This window comes from Ranitomeya variabilis, chromosome 5 (genome assembly GCF_051348905.1).
Source record: "Ranitomeya variabilis isolate aRanVar5 chromosome 5, aRanVar5.hap1, whole genome shotgun sequence".
NCBI lineage: Eukaryota > Metazoa > Chordata > Amphibia > Anura > Dendrobatidae > Ranitomeya > Ranitomeya variabilis.
In genome coordinates this window covers 78,759,036-78,781,527 of record NC_135236.1, presented here as the reverse complement: position 1 = coordinate 78,781,527, position 22,492 = coordinate 78,759,036, and the positions used below count along the sequence as shown (strand labels likewise).

Sequence of the window (22,492 nt, the reverse complement as noted above, 5' to 3'; positions counted from 1 at the left end):
CACAAATCCTTAGTTCAGCACTCCTTGGCCCTGGACCGGAGACCCGTGAATCTGCTACATTCGTTCTCATCTGCTGCCTCTTCTGATTTGAAGGTCAGGTTCAACATCATCGTTGAAGTGTGATGCACACCACGTCACACTGGGCCTACTAATCAGAAGAGATGCCGTAGGTAGGTAGGTAGGTAGGAGGCCGCTGGACCAGGGACATGCAAATCATTTTGCTTAACCCCTAGTTTGGATACGTGATAACTTTTAATGTTGGGACTAGCCCTTTATTGGTGTGATTGGTCCATCAGATATTGTAATTGGGTTGACTTCGGGAAATGTTTGTGATGTGGCTGAACATCCTTGTGCTTTGTCCTTTTAGGTCCTAGAAATATAGGTGGGGGGCGCCTGTCCTGATCCTAGAGGTCCTGCCCGCCCCCCACCATGGGCAACGCCGCAACGGCCAAGAAAGGTGGTGAGATTGAAAGTGGTGAGTATATTCTAAGTCTTGGAAGACTGGTCATCTATTATCATAACTGTCTACTACGCTTGGTGGAGATGGGGCAGTAGGTGTTTTCATTTAGACCTTATGACTGAGCTGAGTATGGTTGCTTTCGTAAAAGGTATTTTAGGAGAAAATAGATTGAGCTCTGTTTGGTACCCAGCAGTAGACCCAAGCCCTACATTGATGTGAGATCTGATTTAATATTCTCCAGCATCTAGGACGGCTTTGCTTTCTATAGGCTTTATTTCTGAAGTGCATATTTTGGGTTTGGATGACAACTCGGAGGAATCCTTTCTTGGGAACACTCCTGGTACACAAGTAGCTTAGGAAAAAAACTGAGTTGAGCTTAAGTGCATCACTGATATAGACCTGCACATCAAAATGGGTATTCCCATCTTTCGAGGCATAGCACTAACAGATACTGGCAATTTCTGACTGATAGGAATCAGACTTCTGGAACCATCATCGATCTTAAGATTATACTGTCTGCAGGTCTCTGCATATGGCATGGCCAGAAGCTTCGCTTTGCAGGGCAGAAGTAAAACAAGACCCAGCTTTGTCTTCCCTTTACTCGGTGAAGGTCCCAGAGTTCAGATCCTCGTAGATCATAAGGTGATGTAGTATTCCAAAATAATAGTACACTATATGGACAAAATATTGGGACACACGCATTAATCATTAAATTCAGGTTTCTCATCCACCTCCCTCACCCGCAGTGCATAAAATCCGCTCTCACCTCCCGGTGTATAACTAAATACCCCCAATGTCGTCTGCCTTTACTAACAAGTGACAGAATGGCCGATGGTGAAGATCTCACGGATACCAGCATGATCCTGTAATAGGAGCCACCGGGGTAACAAGTCTGTTTGTGACATTTCTTCCCCCTTCACCTGTAAGTTGATATTATTGAGAAGTGGAAGGAACCACAGGAACTCGGCCACAAAGTGGAGACCATGCAACATTACAGAGTGGGGTCACCGAGGGCAGAAAAGTCACCGATGCTCTGCTGACTCTGTAACTGCAGAGTTTAAACCTCCCCTGGTATTAACATCGCACAAACACTACGCCCCCTCCGGGAACTTCATGTCATGGGTTTCCATGACTGAGCAGCTGCATCCAGACTTACACCATGAAGAACCATTCCAAGCGTCGGATGGAGTGGTGTAAAGCCGCCACCACTGAATTCTGGAGGAAAAGTGCTCGGTGCACTGACTGATGACACTTCTCTCTCTGGCATCTGATGGACGAGTCTGGATTTGGTGATCGCCAGGAGAACGTTACCTGCCTGTCTGCATTGTGCCAACTGTGCAGTTTGGCGGAGGACGGATATGCTGTGGGGTTATTTTCAAGGGTCGGCCTTGGTTCTTAGTCCCAGTGAAGGGAAATTTTAATCCTTCAGCACAAGACAATTGTGGTTTCCAGCTTTGTGAGAACAGTTTGGTGAAGACCCTTCTCTGTTCACCATAACTGTGCCCAATGCACAAGGTCCATACTGACATGGTTGGGGGAGTTTGGTGAGGAAGAACATAACTGGACCTCAACCCCATCCAACCTCTTTGGGATAACTGAGATTGCGAGCTCGTCTCATCATGTAAGCTATGCTTATAATGTCAAAGGTGTCCCAATGCTCCGGTCCATATAGTGTATATCCCTGTTTTTGGCCACATTATATAAATAAAGGAAGATCTATAACGGGTAAAGTTGTCAGTCAGGTGACCCTACAAACCAATCGGCACATACGGATCTTGAGTCATTAGATCTTGCAGTCTCATGATCTCACTATAGAAGACAAGGTGCTCACTGTGGATGGTGGGTACAGAATTTTTTTTGGAGGGGAGGTAATTCACTGTTGGTCAGGATGCAGCACCTTTTATTGGTGCAGTTCAAGACTTGCGTATGAACTAAATAATTCTGCTGGATATTCAGTTTTCTTTGTGCCTACGTGTGTATGTATATATGCCCATTCTTCATCCTTTAATCGCATACATTAAAACTCTAATCTGGCATGTTTGTGATTGGCAGACACTGGATTACTGGATTTCCATATCATTGGATTTATTTTTTTTTTCCTTTTTTTAGTTCTGACATGATTATTAAGTAGACATTCCCCACTGTTTTGTTTCAACTGCCGACTCTTGCCGTGCTGCGCTGTAGGCCTCATTTGTCAACTGTCTTGCAACTGATACGGTTTTATTGTCTATGCTAAACCAATCAGTCGATTGCATATTTCCAGGGCAATTTACACTGTAACTTTCCCTTCAGGGGACGTTGCAGTAGAATGTTTGTCTCTAGCTCCTCCTCCTTCTCCATAGAACCTTATGGGCACCAACTGTAACTGTTACTTCAGGGAGATTACAGTAGAATCTGTCTCTAGTTCCTCCCCCTCCTTCTCCTTAGAACCTTAAGAGCACTGACTGTAACTGTCACTTCAGGGAGATTACAGTAGAATCTGTCTCTAGCTCCTCCTTCTCCTTAGAACCTTATGAACACTAACTGTAACTCACTTCAGGGAGATTACAGTAGAATCTTTTTCTAGCTCCTCCTTCTCCTTAGAACCTTATGAGCGCCGACTAACTGTCACTTTAGGGAGATTACAGTAGAATCTGTCTCTAGCTCCTCCCCCTCTTTCTCCTTAGAACCTTATGAGCACTAACTGTAACTGCCACTTCAGGGAGATTACAGAAGAATCTGTCTCTAGCTCCTCCTTCTCCTTAGAACCTTATGAGCGCCGACTGTAACTGTCACTTCAGGGAGATTACAGTAGAATCTGTCTCTAGCTCCTCCCTCTCTTTCTCCTTAGAACCTTATGAGCGCCAACTGTCATCTCCTATCTAAGTAATGGGGAAATCTGTGTCTTCACTAAATACAAATGCTACCACTGACTAGAGATCAGTCCAGAAGGAAAAAAGAGAAGGTTTCAATTTAAAACTTGGATTACTCTTTAAGAAAGTGTTACTCGAATTGGTTGCTATTTACAATGAGGCCAATCATTGGGTAGTACCATGTCGGAAGCTTCCCTACTGCAGACCATCTCTCCTCTACTGTTGCCGCCTTGCTTTATTGGAAAAGCCGAATAATGGAGTGGATGGCATCTTCTAGGTCCAGGCACCTTGTAGAACATGTTCGAGAGCAGTTTAGGTGTCAGCCCTTCCCATCTCGTTGCCTATGTGGCCCTCGCGACTGCAGTCAGGGTCCTTTTATATGAGGTTTGTGGACGACGCAGGTTATTGGTGTGAGAATTAATGAGAGGGGATTCAATGGAGTCCATGGCGTTGTCACTGCTCGTTACATCAGAATAGTAATTAAAACCTAGTTAGAATGGCAGACTGGGTTTACATGTCATCGGTTAAAAAGGCCACAGCTCTGATGGAGGTTTCGGACAACGGGTCAAAACTGCCAGGTCCTGTGTAGATAATGGGTTAATGGCGCCACGCTGCAGGTCACTTGTAATGAGCTTTTATCCCGGGTTAATCCCCTTTAGCAGATATAAATAGCTGGCCCGTCCCCCTATAACAGGGTCAGATGTGGGCTGTTGCGTCTCTTCCTGCCCCCTCTTCTTCCGCCCACCTCCTGTCCAGGACTCTGCAGAGCGTTGCACCCACTGACGGTGGATGCTCCGTCTCCGTGGCCGATGCTCTCCTCCACCACGGGCATCTTCCGGCGCTGGAAACTGGCTACATCACAGCTCGGCTCCCCGACCCCTGCTCTGGACCGAGAGGAGTTTGATCGTTACGGTACTGGATTAACTGCGGCTGCGCAGCGTCTTGTGTCTAGGTCTGAGCTCTGTGAATAGCGTAGGCATGCTGGGAGACAGATCACGCACACAGCTCCGTTATTTATTAACTTTTTAGGAAAAATATCTGATATCTAGAAGTATAAGGTGGCAGAATCTCCATAGGGTGGTCTACATCTATATCCACGTCCCTTCTGACACCATTTTGGTCTCCCAGAATATCTGGGTTGTCGCACATTATTTAATGGATGTGTGTGTTTTGGCCCTTGACCTCTTATACAGTGAGGAAAATAAGTATTTGATACACTGCCGGTTTTGCAAGTTTTTCCACCTACAAAGAATGCAGGGGGTCTGTAATTTTTATCGTGGATGCATTTCAACTGTGAGAGACAGATTCTTAAAAGAAAATCCCGAAAATCAGTCATTTTTACATCTTTTTTTTTTTTTTAAATTGCATGAAAGTATTTGTTACAATAGAAAAGCAGAACTTAATGTTTTGTACAGAAACCCTTGTTTCCAATTACAGAGGTCAGATGTCTCCTGTAGTTCTTGACCAAGTGTGCACACACCGCAGCAGGGATTTTGGCCCCCTCCTCCATACAGATCTTCTCCAAATCTTTCAGGTTTCAGGGCTGTCGTTGGGCAACATGGAGATTCAACTCCCCCCAAATTTTTCTTTTGGGTTGAGGTCTGGACCTTGAAATGCTTCTTACGGAGTCACTCCTTAGTTGCCCTGATTGTGTGTTTCGGGTCATTGTCATTCTGGAAGACCCAGCCATGATCCATCTTCAATGCTCTTAGTTAGGGAAGGAGGTTGTTTGCAAAACCTCCTGGTACATGACCTTTCAATACGGTACAGTCGTCATGTCCCCTTTGCAGAAAAGCACCTCCAAAGTATGATGTTTCCCCCACCATGCTTCACGGTTAGAACTGTGTTCATGGGGTTGTACTCATCTTTCTACTTCCTCTAAACACAGCAAGTGGGCTTGATACCAAAATGTTCCGTTTTGGTCTCATCTGACCACATGACCTTCTCCTATGGCCTTCTTACAGGCCTCTCCATTCTTTGCATGTGGGAAAACTTGCAAAATGGGAAGTATCAAATACTTATTTCCTCCACTGTATATCATGGTTAGGAGGATGATTGGCCTGTGTGCTCTAATGGCGGTGGGATACCTGCTGTAAAGGTAGTTCTTGTACACTAGTCCATTAAATACATGTAATGCCACTCCTGTTAATCCAAACTTTCCTAATTATGGTCAGTCTTTGGTAGTACTTCTGATAGTCTTATCCACCCTTAAAGGGAACCTGTCTCCATGCTGTCCAAGCTGCAGGCCCCATGTTATAGAGCAGGGGGAGCTGAGTAAATTGATATATAGAGCCGGTGACCAAGGAAGTAACGGCATGGGATTGGTAAAGTCACCATTACTACATTTGGTGTCTTATACAGCATTGGAAACCTTATTTTTTTTAAAGGTCGTAAATGTAATAAGAGCTTGTTCACACTTTCCAATTTTTTTTCCAAGAGTTAAAGACGCTGCACTTTACAATACCCAGAAAAGTGTGCGTGTTCTAAAACCTCGTACACGCGCTTCTTATAATTTTCCGGTTGATTTGAACCATCAAAGCAATGTTTCCAATTCTGCAGCATGCCAACCATCAAAGCAATGTTTCCAATTCTGCAGCATGCCATTCCTTTCAGAATTTTTGCAGTGTTTTTCAACCATGCGGGTGGGGATGAGTATTTTATGCAGCTTTTCTGCTGCAAGCACTGTTTCTGGTGCAGAAAATTCTGCTGTAAGTACCCAAGACATGCACATACTCTAAAGGCTAAGGTAAGGTTATATATACCCCTATAGAAGTCTATGGGGAGGGGCATAGGGTAAGACCGCATCAGACACAGTGCTGCTGCGTTGTTTCTCGCACCAGTGCTGGATTCACAGCTACAATGCTCTTTATGACATTCCTTCTGCTGCTGCTTCTTCTGAATTGGTGCTATAGAGAAGAGAAGATTCTACCCCGATTCATGTACAGTGTATGGAAGACATCATAGCAGTTCGTCTCTGCACACTGAGCTGAGCTTAGGGGAAACGGGCAGAGATCCAGCAGCGGGTGGGAGGAATGCAGGATACGAGCCATATAGTGGGTAGAATTAGTGTTATTCCTTATGTCGCAAGCAACAGATTGTTCTAAAGAGTTATCTGAAGCGTCAGGTGCACTTTTTGGCTATGTGCACACATTCAGGAAAGTTTGCTGAATTTTCCTGAGCAAATCCGGACTACTTTCGCAGGAAATCCGCTTGCGTTTTTTATGCGGATTTTTGCGGAGGTTCCCAATGCAATAATATAGCGGCAAATCCAGTGAACATGCTGCGTTTTTTTCCGCGATGTGTTTTTTTTGCGGAAAAAAACGCAGCATGGGCACAATAATTGCGGAATGCATTAAATTGATGGGATGCTTAATGTAAACGTTTTTTAAGCATTTTTGCAGCGGGGGAAAAACGTGAAAAATCCGGCACGTGTTTACATAGCCTTAGAAGTTCACTTGTAATTTAGAAAACTGGTGTCAGCGGCTCCGGATTCATTAATCCTGACTCCGGTGCATCTGACCAAGTGGTTAGCGTCTTCGTGCACCTGGCTACAGATTCTGATCTTGTGATAGACTGGAGTAAGACTTGTGGCCGAAGGCTCGTCATGAATTTGAGGAGCAGGTGTCGCAGCCAGCTTTCTTCCCCGTCTTTTTTTGGAGCTGTGAAAAATGTCAAAGTGCAACATTTTTATGCAACTCCGGATTATGCAAAAAAAACAAACAAAAATTTTTTTGCAATTTTTCAAATCTTTTTCTGGCAGAATTCTGCTGTAATGGCTTTGATGAATAGAGGCCATGGTATGCCATCTAACAACCTGAAACTGGGCATGGAAACCTGAGATAATGAAAATATACGGTGAAGCTTGTCCTGGTCATACAACACCCTGGTGGTGAAGTGGTTAAGGTCGCCCGGCTGATAGGTGCAGCAATTCGCTGTATGAGTCTCCGTCACTGGAAGTTGTGCGGAATGTCAAGGATTTTCCCTGTAATGTTAACTTCCCAGTAATCCCAGGAATATAGGCGACAGCGGATGCACCACACGTTGTAGTTACAGATGATTCCATTAATGTAGAGAACACCAGATCTGGGACATTGGCTCCCTCCCCCAGTTCCCAAATTGGAGGGCCAGTGGTGGACTAACCGGCTTGGTGCTTTGGACACCTTCTGATGTTTTGGGGTTTTTTTCTTATTATTTTGCTTCTGTAAAGGTTGGTTGGTCATCGACCTGTACAGTGTGGTGCAGGGAGAAAGTATCTACTGTCTCAGGGAGGGTGGAGGAGCGCACATGGCAATGAAATAAGTGCATGATAGAATTTGTGACGATAAAGAGCTAATGAAGACTGCAGCTGCCTGTTATTACAGACATCTCAACTTCAGCCTTTATTGCAGGAAGGGACATCTGAAAAGTGCATATCAGGGGGTCTGGAAATGGAGTGAGGAATGTTGCAGCCTGAAACTCGGTTTAGTTAGTGCAACTTTATTATTTAAAAATGATTTCTCCATGTCAAAGGTGTCCATAACGTTTAAGAAATTTTTAGAAAGCTGTATTCTACAGTGCCAGTTAAAAGTTCGGACGCACCAGTCCGTGCAATGGTTTTCCTGGTGCTTATTGGAATGTGCACATTGTAGATTCATACTGAAGGCAGCAGAACCAGAAAGGAACACGCATGGAAGCGAGGAGTAAAAAGAAGCAGGATGTGTCCAGCCTTACATTCCTCAAAGTAGTCACTCCGACAGTTTTACGCCCCTTTGCAAGCAGCTTCATCAAGTATAGTCATTTGAGGACTCCCCGAATATCAGGTGTGTTTTGCAGAGGTAGTGTAGGGACACGGCTCCATACAGCGCTGAGCTGAAATTCACAACTATTCTAAGCCTGAAAATGGCAAGAACCATTCAACTAAGTAAAGGGAATCATCAGCCTCTCACAGCGATGGCGAACGGTTGAGACCTAGTGCCCTGACGGCAACCTAAAACCCAACATGGCCAGTTCACTCCTCAATTTCCATGACTCCGACTCCACAGCCCTGACAACAACCCCTCTAAACCTAAATGACTAGCTAGCCCCATTTGGCCAGGAGTTGCCGGGTGAGGAGGGCATGCACTGCGGTGATCCCAGGCGAGGGTGGCAGAGCGGGGATGTTGTAACCTGCAGGGTGTGAGCTGATAGAAAGCCCCGGCTGTTTGTGTGTACACAGCGCCTGACCTCGCCGCTCCTGGGCGTGGTGACTACAGTTCACGCTGACCGTAAATCACGCATCTCCTGATGACAGTCCGCTGCTAACTGGGCGAGTTGGAAATTTCCACCGGTGGGAGTTCCACTAGGTGGCGCTGCGGGACAAGTCTTACTACTCCGTCTAGAAAAGTAGAAGGTGCCCATTGGTAACTGGTTATTCTGGGTGACAGGCCCATTGGGCCCTCCTGTGTGAATGAGGCATTTAATCTCCAACTTCCCCATTTCACAGGTACAGCCGTGACTTATTAATTTCCCTGAATTACTGCCGTTTTCCCACAGTATTATCACTACACGATCCGACGGCACCTTATATCTCAGCTTCCTGGGAGTGAGAGATGAGGCCGAAACACAAGCTTCGCACCTCCTGTAGGGGGCAGTAGAAAGCCATTTCCTGCTGAGGACAATGAATGACCTACCGCTCTCATCAACATGAATTTTAAGCATTTTCCACAACAATTTTTCTACGTTTCTGATGCAGTCCGGAGTATTCTGCCTTTTTTGGGGGGAAAGTGACATGATTGCTACATATTCAGTCTCTTCTATATTTTATCATAGACTTTTTTACCTGTTCTTTCAAAAAGAAGAAACACATGGTTTTAGCTCGCATCCCCCAAAAGGAGTTAAACCTGCTTTCGATGCACACACCTGTCTAGGAACTGCCCCAGTAATCACATTCTATAACTGGACATCCACAGTTCTTTTGAATGGGCAGTTCCTTGTAATCGGCATTCTGCCAGCACCATAGGCGCTAGAAATTCATTTCACTAATTTACTAACTTCCTAGCATGCATTACTCCTGCCATAGCTTGCTTGCCCTGAACTGAAAGCTACCTTTACGTTATGTCTGTATATCACTTGATAGGCAAGAAAGTAGGAATAGAGACAGTTTCTGACCCCCTGCCTGTAACTCTGTGTCTCGTCGTCTTTTACACTTGACACGCAAATTTTATTTTTTACATTTTATAGTGATTTATTTATTTTTTTAAATTTTATGAACACAAACCAAACACGTTAAAGGTTTGTCCCATTATGTTTATATGGACGATAGAATAGGACATCAGTGTCAGATCTGCGGGGGTGCGACACCCAGGACCCCCACCGATCAGCTGTTATCAGTGGCCGCATTTTGGCTCTTGCAGATCTGAACTGCACAACTTCCCCTAAGGATCGCTGTTCAGTATAAAAGTAGTGGAGTAACACTTTAATTTTGGTTGGTATAGTCATTCGCAATCAATTTAACCTTCCCACCCCCAAGGATCTGTAGTCCGCAAAAATGAACAGTTAAGGGGTATCTTATATGGATCCATATTGCCAAATGAATGGTCCCTGAAAATAAAAATAACATGCGTATTAGTGATGAGCGCAAGTGCTCGTTACTCGAGTTTGCCTAGGGGGCTCGGGTGCACCCTAAGTATCGTGGTGCTTGGGTGACATGTTCGAGTTCCCACATGTTATATGCCTGTTTAACAGGCGCGAAATGTGCGGCCTCGGGGACTCGAACATGTCACTGGAGCACCCGCGATACTCTGTGGGCACCCTGGGTAAACTGTGGTTAACGAGCACTTTCGCTAATTACTAAGGGGGATACAGTTTGTCGTCAGCGTACGGTTTACCGAGTCGTAGAGCTGAGTGGATCAGTCTGCAGGACTCCAGGCCAGCGTCGTGGCCCGTGAAGCCCGGCATGTAGACTGGTGGCCCATGAATCTTGCCTTCTGGCGTTTACGGCGCGGCTTTTGATTAGCCAGCCCTGACAAATGAAGGTTGGAAGGTTAGAGATTCGGGGCCTACCCGTCTAGCGGCCAGGTACCACCGACCTGGATGTGGACCGCAGTCCCACTAAATGGTCCGCTCAAATCTACTAAATGGGAGAAGCTGTACGTCTCTATCTTTCCATACAGGAAATATGGATGAGATATAGATTGCAAAAACCGAGACATTGACCAAAATGGATCCCTCACATATCGAGACTTCACAGTGGATATAATATTTCTATGTGACGGTCAGTAGGTCAATATCCACGTGGGAAAAATTCCACAAAATGTGGATCAAATTTGTAAATGTGTGGACGTGCCCTCACCATGGATCAGTGGACCAGCAGGTACACATGGTTGTGGGCAGCTGGAACATCTCACCACTTTCTGCTCCCAAAATGGTCCTACAATGTGAGCGGCTACTTTCCAGCACCTTGTCTCTCCGGCCATGAGACTATGACTCCTGTCTTATCACTCGTGTTCCTGCTACTGTATAGAAATCCACAGATAAGTAATGTGTTCCTACAGATATACTGTATGTATGGCCAGACTGGCAAAGTATGCAGCCCGGTACTAGTCTGAGCTTGGCATCCTCTGTTGGTTCCTTAGGCTGCCTACTTCCCTACTTCCATGGGCTAGGTAGTAAATGAACCTTTAAAGCTAGATTCTTTGTTTAAAAGGGTTGTTCACTACTCTGACAACCCCTTCTCAATCCCGATGTTCCCCCCTTGTAAAGTGATAACGTTATACACCCCTCCGGTGTCGGTATTCGCTATCCCAGGGATTGTATGACCTTTTGACATTGCTGGAAAAGCACCAGCACCGGATTGAGACGGGGGTTGTCCAAGTAGTGGACAACTCCTTTAAGCAAAGGAGCTAATTTCAAGGTTCATTGACTACCTAGGCCTTGGAAGTGGTTACCGGACCCCTGGGAGTCAGGCAACTGGGCAGGCTAAGGAACCAATAGAGGATGCCAAGTTGTCCAGGTAGTGGACAACCCCCTTTAACTCTGTTTACTAGAAGCTAAATAATGCCCCGAGGCATCGGAGCGTTGGGCTTCTGGGTGCTAATATGATGAGCTTTATCTCCCAGTTCGCTTGCATTTCCTCTTGGTTTTCTGTTTGCCTCCTATAATCAAGATAATGGATTAGTAGTAAAATGGCCTTAATGTCAAAAGCTGGAAAACTGGATTGGGAGCTGTGTCAGGCACCAGGATGGAATAGCTGAACATATAATCCTAGTTTTAAGCTTGGAAAATTTCAGAAATCTATCGAGTTCAATCTACAACCTAACATGTTGATACAAAGGAAGTCAAAATCCCCATGAGGCAGATGCTAATTGCCCCATATTAGGGAAAAATTCCTTCCCAACTCCACACATGGCAATTGGACTGGTTCCCTGGATCAACGCCCTGTAATAGAATCTCGTGCCCATTAATATTAGATCTAGGAAAGGCATCCAGGTCCTCCTTGTACTTTTGTAGTGAATCAACCATTACAACATCATGTGGCAGAGATTCCCATCGTCTCACTGCTCTTACAGTAGAGAATTCATAATCTCACTGCTCTTACAGTAAAAAATCCATAATCTCACTGCTTACAGTAAAAAATCTATAGTCTCACTGCTCTTAGGATAAAAAATCCATAGTCTCACTGCTCTTAAGGTAAAGAATCCATAGTCTCACTGCTTTTACAATAAAGAATCCATAGTCTCACTGCTCTTACGGTAAATAATCCATAGTCTCCCTTCTCTTACAGTAAAGAATCCATAGTCTCACTGGTCTTACAGTAAAGAATCCATAGTCTCATTGCTCTTACAGTAAAGAATCCATAGTCTCATTGCTCTTACAGTAAAGAATCCATAGTCTCACTGCTCTTACAATAAAGAATCCATAGTCTCACTGCTCTTACAGTAAAAAATCCATAATCTCACTGCTCTTACAGTAAAGAATCTATAGTCTCACTGCTCTTAGGATAAAAAATCCATAATCTCACTGCTCTTAAGGTAAAGAATCCATAGTCTCACTGCTTTTACAATAAAGAATCCATAGTCTCACTGCGCTTACGGTAAAGAATCCATAATCTCATTGCTCTTACAGTAAAGAATCCATAGTCTCACTGCTCTTACGGTAAAGAATCCATAGTCTCCCTTCTCTTACAGTAAAGAATCCATAGTCTCACGGCTCTTACAGTAAAGAATCCATAATCTCTGCTCTTACAGTAAAGAATCCATAGTCTCCCTTCTCTTACAGTAAAGAATCCATAGTCCCACTGCTCTTACAATAATCCATAATCTCTCTGCTCTTACAGTAAAGAATCCATAGTCTCCCTTCTCTTACAGTAAAGAATCCATAGTCCCACTGCTCTTACAATAATCCATAATCTCTCTGCTCTTACAGTAAAGAATCCATAGTCTCCCTTCTCTTACAGTAAAGAATCCATAGTCTCACTGCTCTTACAGTAAAGAATCTGTAGTCACTGCTTACAGTAAAGAATCCATAGTCTCTCTGCTTACAGTAAAGAATCTATAGTCTCTCTGCTTACAGTAAAGAATCTATAGTCTCACTGATATTACAGTAAAGAATCTATAGTCTCACTGATATTACAGTAAAGAATCTTCTGTGACAATTGATCCTGCTTCGTTCTGGATGTAGATGATAAATGATGTCCCCTTGTCATCGTCGCAGACCTAGGTGTAACGAGATCATTAGACAGATATCTGTACCATCCCCTCATATATTTGTACATTGCCTTGAGATCGCCCCTAAGCCTTTGTTTTACCAAACAGAATAACCCCAAGTTTCATAACCTTGTCATTCTACATTAACCCCTTATTGACAGCCAATACGTCTTTTAACTGACCTGAGATATAAGAGAATAGCCTCCCCATACAGGTGACAATCCAGCAGCTGTCGGCTGTACACTATAGCTGACAACTTGCTGCATCAGCCACGATCAGTATTTGCACCGTCCAAATCTGTTTAACCCCTTAGATGCTGCTGTAAATAGTGACTACTTCATTATAAATGGTTAACAGAGTGTGAGAGCTTCCACTTTATCCAAATTGGTGCCCTCAGATCATGATTGTGTGGTCCTGATGTTTGCCATGGCACTTCACAACCAAATAGTGGCCTTAGAGTCAGACGGCTGTAGTAATCTGTTCAGAAGTTACCGACATTTAGGTGGTAAAAATACACATTTTCATTTCTGTCATCCACTTTGCATTAATTCCTGTAAAGCACCTGAAGGGTTAATAAACTACCTGACAGCCTTTTTCAATATGTAAGGGGGTGCTGTTTTTAAAATGGTATAAGTTTTGGGGTTTTTCCAGTATATGGGACCCCTAAAGCCACTTCAAACATGGATAAGTGCTAAAAAAATAAATTTTGTAAATTTCCTTGAAAAAATGAAAAATTACTACTACATTTTTAAACCTCCTAAAATGCTAACAAAATAAAATAACATTTTACAAATGGTGCTGATGTAAAGTAGACATGTGGGAAGTTTTTTTGTTAATGTTTTGCTGTGGTATGACCATCTGGATTAAAGGGATAATCATTCAAAGTTTGAAAATTGCTATTTTTTAAAATTGTTCTAAAATTTCTGATATTTTTTATAAATAAACACAAAACATATCAACTTACCGTATATACTCGAGTATAAGCCGACCCGAGTATAAGCTGACCCCCCCCTAATTTTGCCACAAAAAACTAGGAAAACTTATTGACTCGAGTATAAGCCTAGGGTGGAAAATGCAGCAGCTACCGGTGAATTTCAAAAATAAAAATAGATGCTCCATACCGTTCATTATGGCCCCATAGCTGTGCCATATAGTGCTCTGCACCGTTCATTATTGCCCCATAGCTGTGCCATATAGTGCTCTGCACCGTTCATTATTGCACCATAGCTGTGCCATATAGTGCTCTGCACCGTTCATTATTGCCCCATAGCTGTACCATAGAAAGCTGTGCCATTGCTGCTGCTGCAATAAAAAAAAAAATGACATACTCACCTCTCTTGCTTGCAGCTCCTCAGCGTCCCGTCCCGGCGTCGCTCTGCACTGACTGATCAGGCAGAGGGCGGCGCGCACACTATATGCGTCATCGCACCCTCTGACCTGCACAGTCAGTGCGGAGAGACGCCGGGAAGATGGAGCGGCGCCCGGCATGTGGGACGCGGACAGGTGAATTTGTAATACTTACCTGCTCCCGGCGTCCCGCTCCTTCCCCTGGACAGCTGGTCTTCGGTGCCGCAGCCTCTTCCTCTGTCAGCGGTCACCGTTACTGCTCATTAGAGAAATGAATATGCGGCTCCACCCTTATGGGAGTGGAGTCCATATTCATTTCTCTAATGAGCGGTCCCATGTGACCGCTGAACAGGGGAAGAGCTGCGGCACCCGGAGACCGTGGGACTGCAGGGACAGCGCCAGGAGCGCCGGAAGCAGGTAAGTATGCCTCAGCGCCCTCTCCCCCTCACCCGCCGACCCTGCCGCCAACCGTGACTCGAGTATAAGCCGAGAGGGGCACTTTCAGCCCAAAAATTTGGGCTGAAAATCTCGGCTTATACTCGAGTATATACAATAAATTTACCATTATCATAAAGTATAATGTGTCCCGAAAAAAAACAAACTCAAAATCACTGGGCTTTGTTGAAGCGTTCCAGAGTTACTACATAAAGTGACACTGGTCAGATTTTAAAAATTTGGCTCCGTCACTAAGGGGTTAAAAACCCCTTGGCGTATAGAGGAGCAATTCTTCCACTCCAGGGTCCATGTGTACGCTGCAGGCTCAGTGGCCGAGCACGCTCCGCACGTGACAGATGCCAGTTGTTATTAATCTGACATCTGCCTGTAACAGCAGCAACCGGAGCTACCTCTGACTGCTGCTGTTTAATCATTTAGATGCCACTGTCAATCATTGACACCAATATGTAAAAAAAATATATATGTAAATTTTTTTTTTGTGATGAAGAAAAAAATTGTGATCGCAAAGTTCTTTACGGTATATACTTTTTTGTGTTTCGACATTTTTCTGAGGCTCATTGGCGCTTTTATTTTCCTATCATTGGAGCTTTGTGAGGGCTTGTTTCTGTGCATGGCAAGGTGATTTTTTCATTAATACCTCTCTTGGGGTCCCTGTGACAGTTCGTGACCTTTTTTATTGTATTTTTTTTTTTTATGGAGAAGTGACTAAAAAAATGTCCAGAGAACTAAACTAGTTTCACAATGGCGTCTTCGGTCTCTCCTGAAGACTCCTGTTACATGGTCATTTTTACCATACAATGCATAAAAAGAACAAAAGAACAAAAAACAAAGTCTACATCCGGCCAAGTCGGTAGAAAAATAAAAACCTTAGAGTTCTTGGAAGAAGTAAAGAAACAATTTCTGGGTCATTAAAGGGGTTAAGGCATGGTGCAAAAACCAGACTGTGAGGTCGTCAGAGGGGTCCTAACATTTGTCCCCTCTCCTGTTACCATCACATAATCTAAGCTGAAAAGGGGCAAATACACATTTTTCTCCAATTGTGAGATGCCACTTACCTTCTTTATGGCAGAACCTAAACCTTCACCACCAGTGGTGTTCATCCTGACGCCCAAGATGCTGTAGAGTAGGGGCAAATGATACCCCCGCCCTCCTTGTAGGCATGAGGTGGATACATCAAGGTCTTCACATGCATGTGTGTAGTACCAGGCAGTGCAGGGAGATAAGAAAGCAGACACCTGGCAGGAAGACAGCTGGCAGACCCTGCTCAGTCCAACTACTCCGCTCAAGAGCACTTGCTTTCCCTGATTCCTCCCTCCGTCACTGAATTACGTGCCTGTCTTATTCGCCTCATCTGCGATCTCCAACCTGTGACTCCAGCTGTTGTAAAGCTACAAGCATTTTGTCAGGGCTTGCTGGGGGTAGTAGTTTTTCAAAAGCTGGTAAGTCACAGGTTGAGGACTACTGCTTTACTTTATTCATGGTGCCATCTAGTTTTCTCCACTTTGCTTCTACATGTCATCACTTCATGTGTTGGTGGTCTTTCTCTTTTGTTGCATCCCCCATACATACATCTGGCTTCAATGGACCCAGCTATACTTGAGGCCCCGTCCCTTTTTGTTTGCATGTGGCAGATTTGGCTATATATCCATTTTATTTTAGACACCCTTGTCTATGGCGAGGAACTGAGGTCTTCACGTTAATCACGATATATTTTTTTTTTTTTCCTGCTAAATATTCTACTGCATTTCGTAGAAAGGTCTCCCCTTTCTGCAAATGTGGTCCACAGCACTCTCATGCTGTGAGTGGTCCGCCTCAGCCTTCATGCCCAGCTTCACCCTCTGATGGAACACGTGGTCCGCCTCATTTTCCTGCTGCCTTGTGTGGTCCGCCTCAGCCTTCATGCCCGGCTGCACCCTCTCATGGAATACGTGGTCCGCCTCATTTCCCTGCTGCCTTGCGTGGTCCGCCTCCGCCTTCATGCCCGGCTTCACCCTCTGATGGAACACGTGGTCCGCCTCATTTCCCTGCTGCCTTGCGTGGTCCGCCTCAGCCTTCCCTGCCTCACCCCTTTATAAACCGTGTCGCGTTGTTCACCTCAGCCCTCTTGCGCGGCCTAGCATTTTCATATACCGCGTGGTTCACCTCATCTTGTCATACCTCATATTGTCCACCTCAGCCTTCCTGCCCAGCCTCCCCATCATGTCACATGTGGTCCGTCTCACCCCCTTATACCCTGTGTGTTCAACCTTATCCCTCTTGCTCTGCCTCACGCTGTCATATACCACGTCCGTCTCACCCCTTTGCACCCCACCTGGTCCACCTAACCCCATTGCAACCCACCTGGTCCACCTCACCCCATTGCACCCCACCTGGTCCGCCACACCCCGCCTTGTCCGCCATACCCCCTTGCACCCCGCCTGGTCCACCTCACCCCTTTGCACCCTGCCTGGTCTGCTTAATCTTCTTACGCCCCTCTGAAGCCTCCACATCTTTGTCCAGACCTCAGCCTCTCACCTTCTTTGTGTTCATTCACCACGTTGCTCCTTGAAGTTGTCTCTCCCTCCTCTCCCTGCTCCAGGTCCCTCTCCTCTGCCCACTCTCCTCCCCTTTTTGTTTTTTTTATCAAGACTGCCCCTCCACCCCCTGTCAACAGGAGAGACCTGCACCCGGCTGATAAGAGGACAAGCACTCTCGGTTTGGTGCTTGGCAGTCTGGTGGCTCTCTCTCAGCGGTGGTGTCTGTCTCTCCATGTCCTGTCTTGCCTCCTCCTGTCTCCCATGCTTAGTGTGTTCCTCCTATATCACTCTTTGCCCTGCAGCTTCTTCATTGAACTGCACTCCCTCCCTTCCTACCTCTCCCTAATTCTTCACATGTTCTGTGTTACTTGCGGTCTTCTTCAGCTTGGTCCTTTTGTCGGCTTTGCCTCTTTCCACCATGCCTGCCCACCATAGAGCCACCTTACTGTCTGCCATCCTTCTCCAGCGCCTTATTTCCTCACACGTCGCCTTTCTCTACCACTAACACTTTGCTTCAGAACCTGTCTGTTCCCTCAGTCTACCTTTCCTCCCTCTCGCCTGAATGTCAGGGCACCTGTACTAGTCCATACTTGAGTTGTGGTCCCAGGATGTCGGCTCTGCAGAAGTTGGAGAGCTTTGCTTCACGGGTCTTCAGCCGTGGACCCCGCAGTCCAGCTCCGGGGAGGGAACCTGCGCCCCCCAGCAGTCCTCAGCCGCCCTGCCTGCCTAGCAACGTACTGAGCTGGGATCGGGAGAGTGAGTGTGCGCGATGCTCTGCGGGGTAGGGAGCCATGATCAACTGCGCAATGCACTTTTTTTTGGCTTTGGTGTTATTATTTGCATAAATGCCGCAAGGCAACGGCACAATGTCCTGCGAGATAAAATTGTTTGAAATTGTGCAACGCTCTGCCCGGAGTGCTCCGCTCTTTCTGGAGGGTTAGAATGTTCCGCTTGTGTCCATGTTAGCAGTATGACATTGTTTTAATCACTTCTGACAGCCTGCGGAGTGCTTGGTGTGCCCTGGTATCATGCAATGCTCTGCTGTACTTTTTGCACAGCCGCCCTATATTGTCCTAGCATGCCTGCAGCTACTTTACGCAATGCTCTGCATGCCGCCGTTATCTCGCCCTCTTAAATGTTTGGTTAAAATAACTTTCCGCTTGTGCAATGCTCTGCAATCTGTTGTCACACGCTTTCTCTGCGATGCTCTGTAGCTTAATCTTTCATTGCAGCTTCCTGTATTGTTCCACTGGGGTTTTTTTATCAGTGTGTGACCAGTGTCACAATGTCACCCTGTGTAGTCAGGACAGAGTGCTGCACATTGGATATAGTCAATACCTTTACCTAACCTAGTCAAAAACCTGCACGCCCTGACCCTGGACGGGCACAGCTGCCTTAACCGGTTTGTCTGTGCCGCCACCAGGTGCGGCTATAGCCTGTAAGGGTGGGTCAGTGGTTATGTAATGCAGTCAGTGCTGCCATCATGTGCCAGTATGATCAGGGCCAGGGTTGTCGGAGCTGTATGCCCATGTCAGCACGCTCTATGGAGTGTATCGTTGCAGGGGTTAGGCGGCCACATTGCTAGTGTCACCTTGTAGGACCTTGGACAAGGGGTGTGTGCAAGTTTATTGCCTTCAGGTAGAGATAGCTGGCTTTTTTTTTTTTCCTCCTTAGCCCATGCTAGGCATGGACACGTGGAGGCAATTAGACCCTTCCAGGAGCCCATCAACGTTTTTGAATTGGACGGCCATAAACCATAAAAAGTTAAGTCACCATGTTATTGAAAAAAGGAATCTTTGGTTTCCCTCTACAGTGGCCATCAAAATGGTTCACCCTCCATTGCAATCAGGTTTACTAGCAAAATTGTCAAAGTTTCTTCAGATTGCAATAAACCCATTAAAGAAGAAAAATGTCAATGGCTCGACGCAACCAATATAAAATATGGTTTCTCCAAATTCAGCACAAAATTCCACTTTTAATGGGGTTTAATCATTAATCTTCAGGAGTATACTGTTCCCCAGCCTTGAGGAGTGGCAGTGCACTCCTGAAGAATGACAGTTCGCTCTGGCAGCATGGTTGAGCCCCTCGTCTGAACTGTGCGTCCCATTCATTCTGAAAGTAAAGAAGAGCGCAGGGAAGCTAGCCAAATCCACTGATCTGTAACAAAGTGCTCGCAAGTGCAACAGGGCCACCTCGGATACACTGCCCATTTGGCCCGCTACTTAGGCCATGAACTGTATAGCAGAGAATTTAAAATTCCTCATTTCTTGAGATCAGAGAGGTAAGAAGTAAATTGCAAAGTTGTTTGTTTTTTTGCAAGTACTTTACAAATTCTCTGAATTAGCAAGATGAGAAAGCCCCTTTAACGCCTACTGCGGTTTCAGAATTATTCACCCCATTCATGACGAGCGTCTTCAGTAAATGGTCGATCCCCTCTTGTGTTATGATCTGCTGCAAATGTGCTGCATAGCCAGACACTGCTTTCTTATAGTGTTCCTGAGGAATCCTAGCCCATTCGTCATCGGAAATAGTCACTAATATTCGTAGGTTTGCTACAATTGTCTTCTTCATATCTAAATTTTCTATTGCTAAAGTGACTCCAGAATCTTCCAGGGCTTCTTCTGAAACCAAGACTTGGTGGAACCGTGTCCTATTGAAAGGTCCAGTGATGCTGAGTTTTAATGTTTTCTCCTAAGAAAGTTAGATACTTGAGTGAATCCCTCTTGCCCTTCACAAGTTGCAGGCTTCTAGTGTCAGAGGAAGCAGAACAGCCCCAGATCATCACTGAGTCACTGCCATGCTTTACTGTAGGCATCATCAGGCCTTCTCCATGCTTAATCATAGGCAAGGTGTTCTCAAAATGTTCTTTATTCTCCTACAGAACAAAAGGAAGGGAAACATTCCAGTATTTCATTGCTCCTCAGAACATAATTCCTAAACTTCTGTATGAGCATGTTACAGCTGACTTTGTTGACCTTTTGAATCAGTGGTATTTTTTTTTTTTTTTTTCAGGAGTTTGGTCATTAAGACCTTCCGTGTTTAATTTGCACCTTACCCAAAGTGAAGCCTCAGTGTCTGCTGCCACCTAATCTTGCTGCAGGTCTCTGCAGTTGCTCTAGGTTTTTTATTTTTTCGGTTTTGACCACATGCCTCCACGTGCAAGTAGTGTAGATGGTGTTCCTTTTAATTTTGAGCTTGAAAACTTTGCTTCCTGCTGTATCTCAATTACCTTGATTGATTGCAAGCCAGTCTTAATGAAGGGAGCACTGGAGTAAGTTGCGTGAAATTCAGTAAGAGGCATACGACTTTAATGAAATTGGTGCATTTTACAACTATTCGGAGTCAGAAAAGGTTTGTAGCGTAAATTAGGAAGAATTTCAGGTGGGCTTACCCATGCCATGTCTTCTCCATCTCTGTCAGCAGTTGGTGGAGTTGGCTGGGGCAGCTGTAAAGACGCCAAAAGTCTACATTTTTGTGCAGTTTTCAGTTGCTCAAAAATTTTGCAACATTTCTAGCCTTTTTACTCCGTAATCCAGGTATAAAGTGCTTGATGAATTTAGGCCCATGCCTTTGCTATTTTTTTTTGTATCTTTGTACTTGCTTGATCTTTTACTTTTTGGGCCACTTTTGACTTAAGTCGGTCATACATATTAGATGGTTGCTTGCCGAACTGGTCGTTTGTGTTGTGTTAACTGTTTATGTGCATGTTGTTCCTGTATTCTATGACCTCTGTAGTTTTGTGTCCGTGTTCTGTTCCTGTAATCCTCCATGTTGTGATGATGCACAATTAAAGTGATTAGTTCTCCCACAATGTCTGAATGCCGATGATTCTGCTGAAAACTGAAATTTGCAACAGTTAATGGGGTTGTCTGGTCTTCTGTTAAGTCTGCAGCCGCTCTATGTAACTGCAGACTTCTACATCTTCTATCTGGATTCTCCAGCGTTGACGGCAAAACTTTTGTCTATGTGCTCGGCCTCACTCAATTCATTTGTGTTGAGCAAGACTATTCTGAACATGGCCGTAAGTATGCAAATCGTATACTTGTGGTCACATTACGGCCCGCTCTCGCCTGTAGTATCGGAGAATCCTGACAGTGTGCGGTGCTCGCGCAATCAGGATTCAGAAGTTTGCAGTTACATAGTGATTGCAGATTTTTGACAGAAGACCAGACAATCCATTTTAAATGCCAAAGTGGCCCCAATGAAATTTAGACACATACTCCTTTCCAAGACTGTCGCCATTCCAGTGGTGATGGCATGGTGTCCTCCAGCGGACATGTTACACTGTCACAGCCAGGATGTAGTTTGTCGCTATTTGCAACCCCATGTTGAAGGTTTGTTTGCTGAGCTTTCATTTTCTCCAGTAAGGAAACTGGAAATGACAAAAGGCGCAATAGTGTCTTATCTGGGTAAAAATTAGGATAGTCTTGCACAATCGTGCTCACCTGGTTGGGTTGTGTGCACACAACCACTTAAGGCTTAGGCTGCTGTAGACCCACGAGGAGAAATCAAGGAAACCGAAAACACATGGGTAAAACTTGTCGAGGGATGATGAGATGACGGAAATCCAAAAGTATGCGATTTATTAGGCAACGCGTTTCGAAGTTTACAACTTCTTCATCAGGACACACCACGGTGAATGTGGTTCATTGACGGCAGTGCAGTTTAACCCATTTGTTTCCAGTTTTCTTCATTTTCTCCAGCTCCTCATTACCACTGCCAGGTATAATGGTCTCGGACAATGGTTGAGCTGTCAAGCCTTCGCCGTAGGCAACTTTGTAAGAATCTGCTTTCACTTATATTTGTCTTGCCATAGTGGATTCGGTTGTCTAACCACCGTTTGGCTTTGTCTGGGTGAATATAACAGGTTAATAACATGGTCATGGTGTACTGTCATCCTGCAAATTCCTCTAAAAACGGACAAGGTTTAGCAATGATTAGATAGCGCCAGATATCATGCAGCATACGAAAGTGGTCTATATACTGCAAAAAATGCCAGTGTGAACAACTTGGCCTTATATCTGGCCAGCAGTAGCCTGAATTAAAGTGGGTTGCAAACAATCTGGGGAAAATAAAATCCTGAAGGCAGCGCAACTTTTGTCCATGGGTTTTGTCTCATATTACAGTTTGTCCTCATTCATAGAATCCTAGAATGTTAGAGTTGGAAGGGACCTCAAGGGTCATCGTGTCCAACCCCCT

At 45.1% G+C, this 22,492-nt stretch overlaps 1 protein-coding gene across 4 annotated transcripts in view; it reads left to right on the top strand.

Annotated features, from left to right (window-relative positions):
* LOC143774782 (cAMP-dependent protein kinase catalytic subunit alpha) overlaps nt 1–22,492 on the top strand; it is a 49,820-nt gene that overhangs the window by 8,192 nt on the left and 19,136 nt on the right. For 3 of the 4 annotated variants that reach the window (XM_077262547.1, XM_077262549.1, XM_077262548.1), the window contains exon 2: nt 368–475. In XM_077262547.1, coding sequence (XP_077118662.1) covers nt 430–475 — 46 coding nt within the window. In that variant the 5' untranslated portion in view covers nt 368–429. Of the gene's footprint in view, nt 1–367; nt 476–17,468; nt 18,050–22,492 lie in introns of those variants that run through there. The other variant, XM_077262546.1, reaches the window with a different exon arrangement.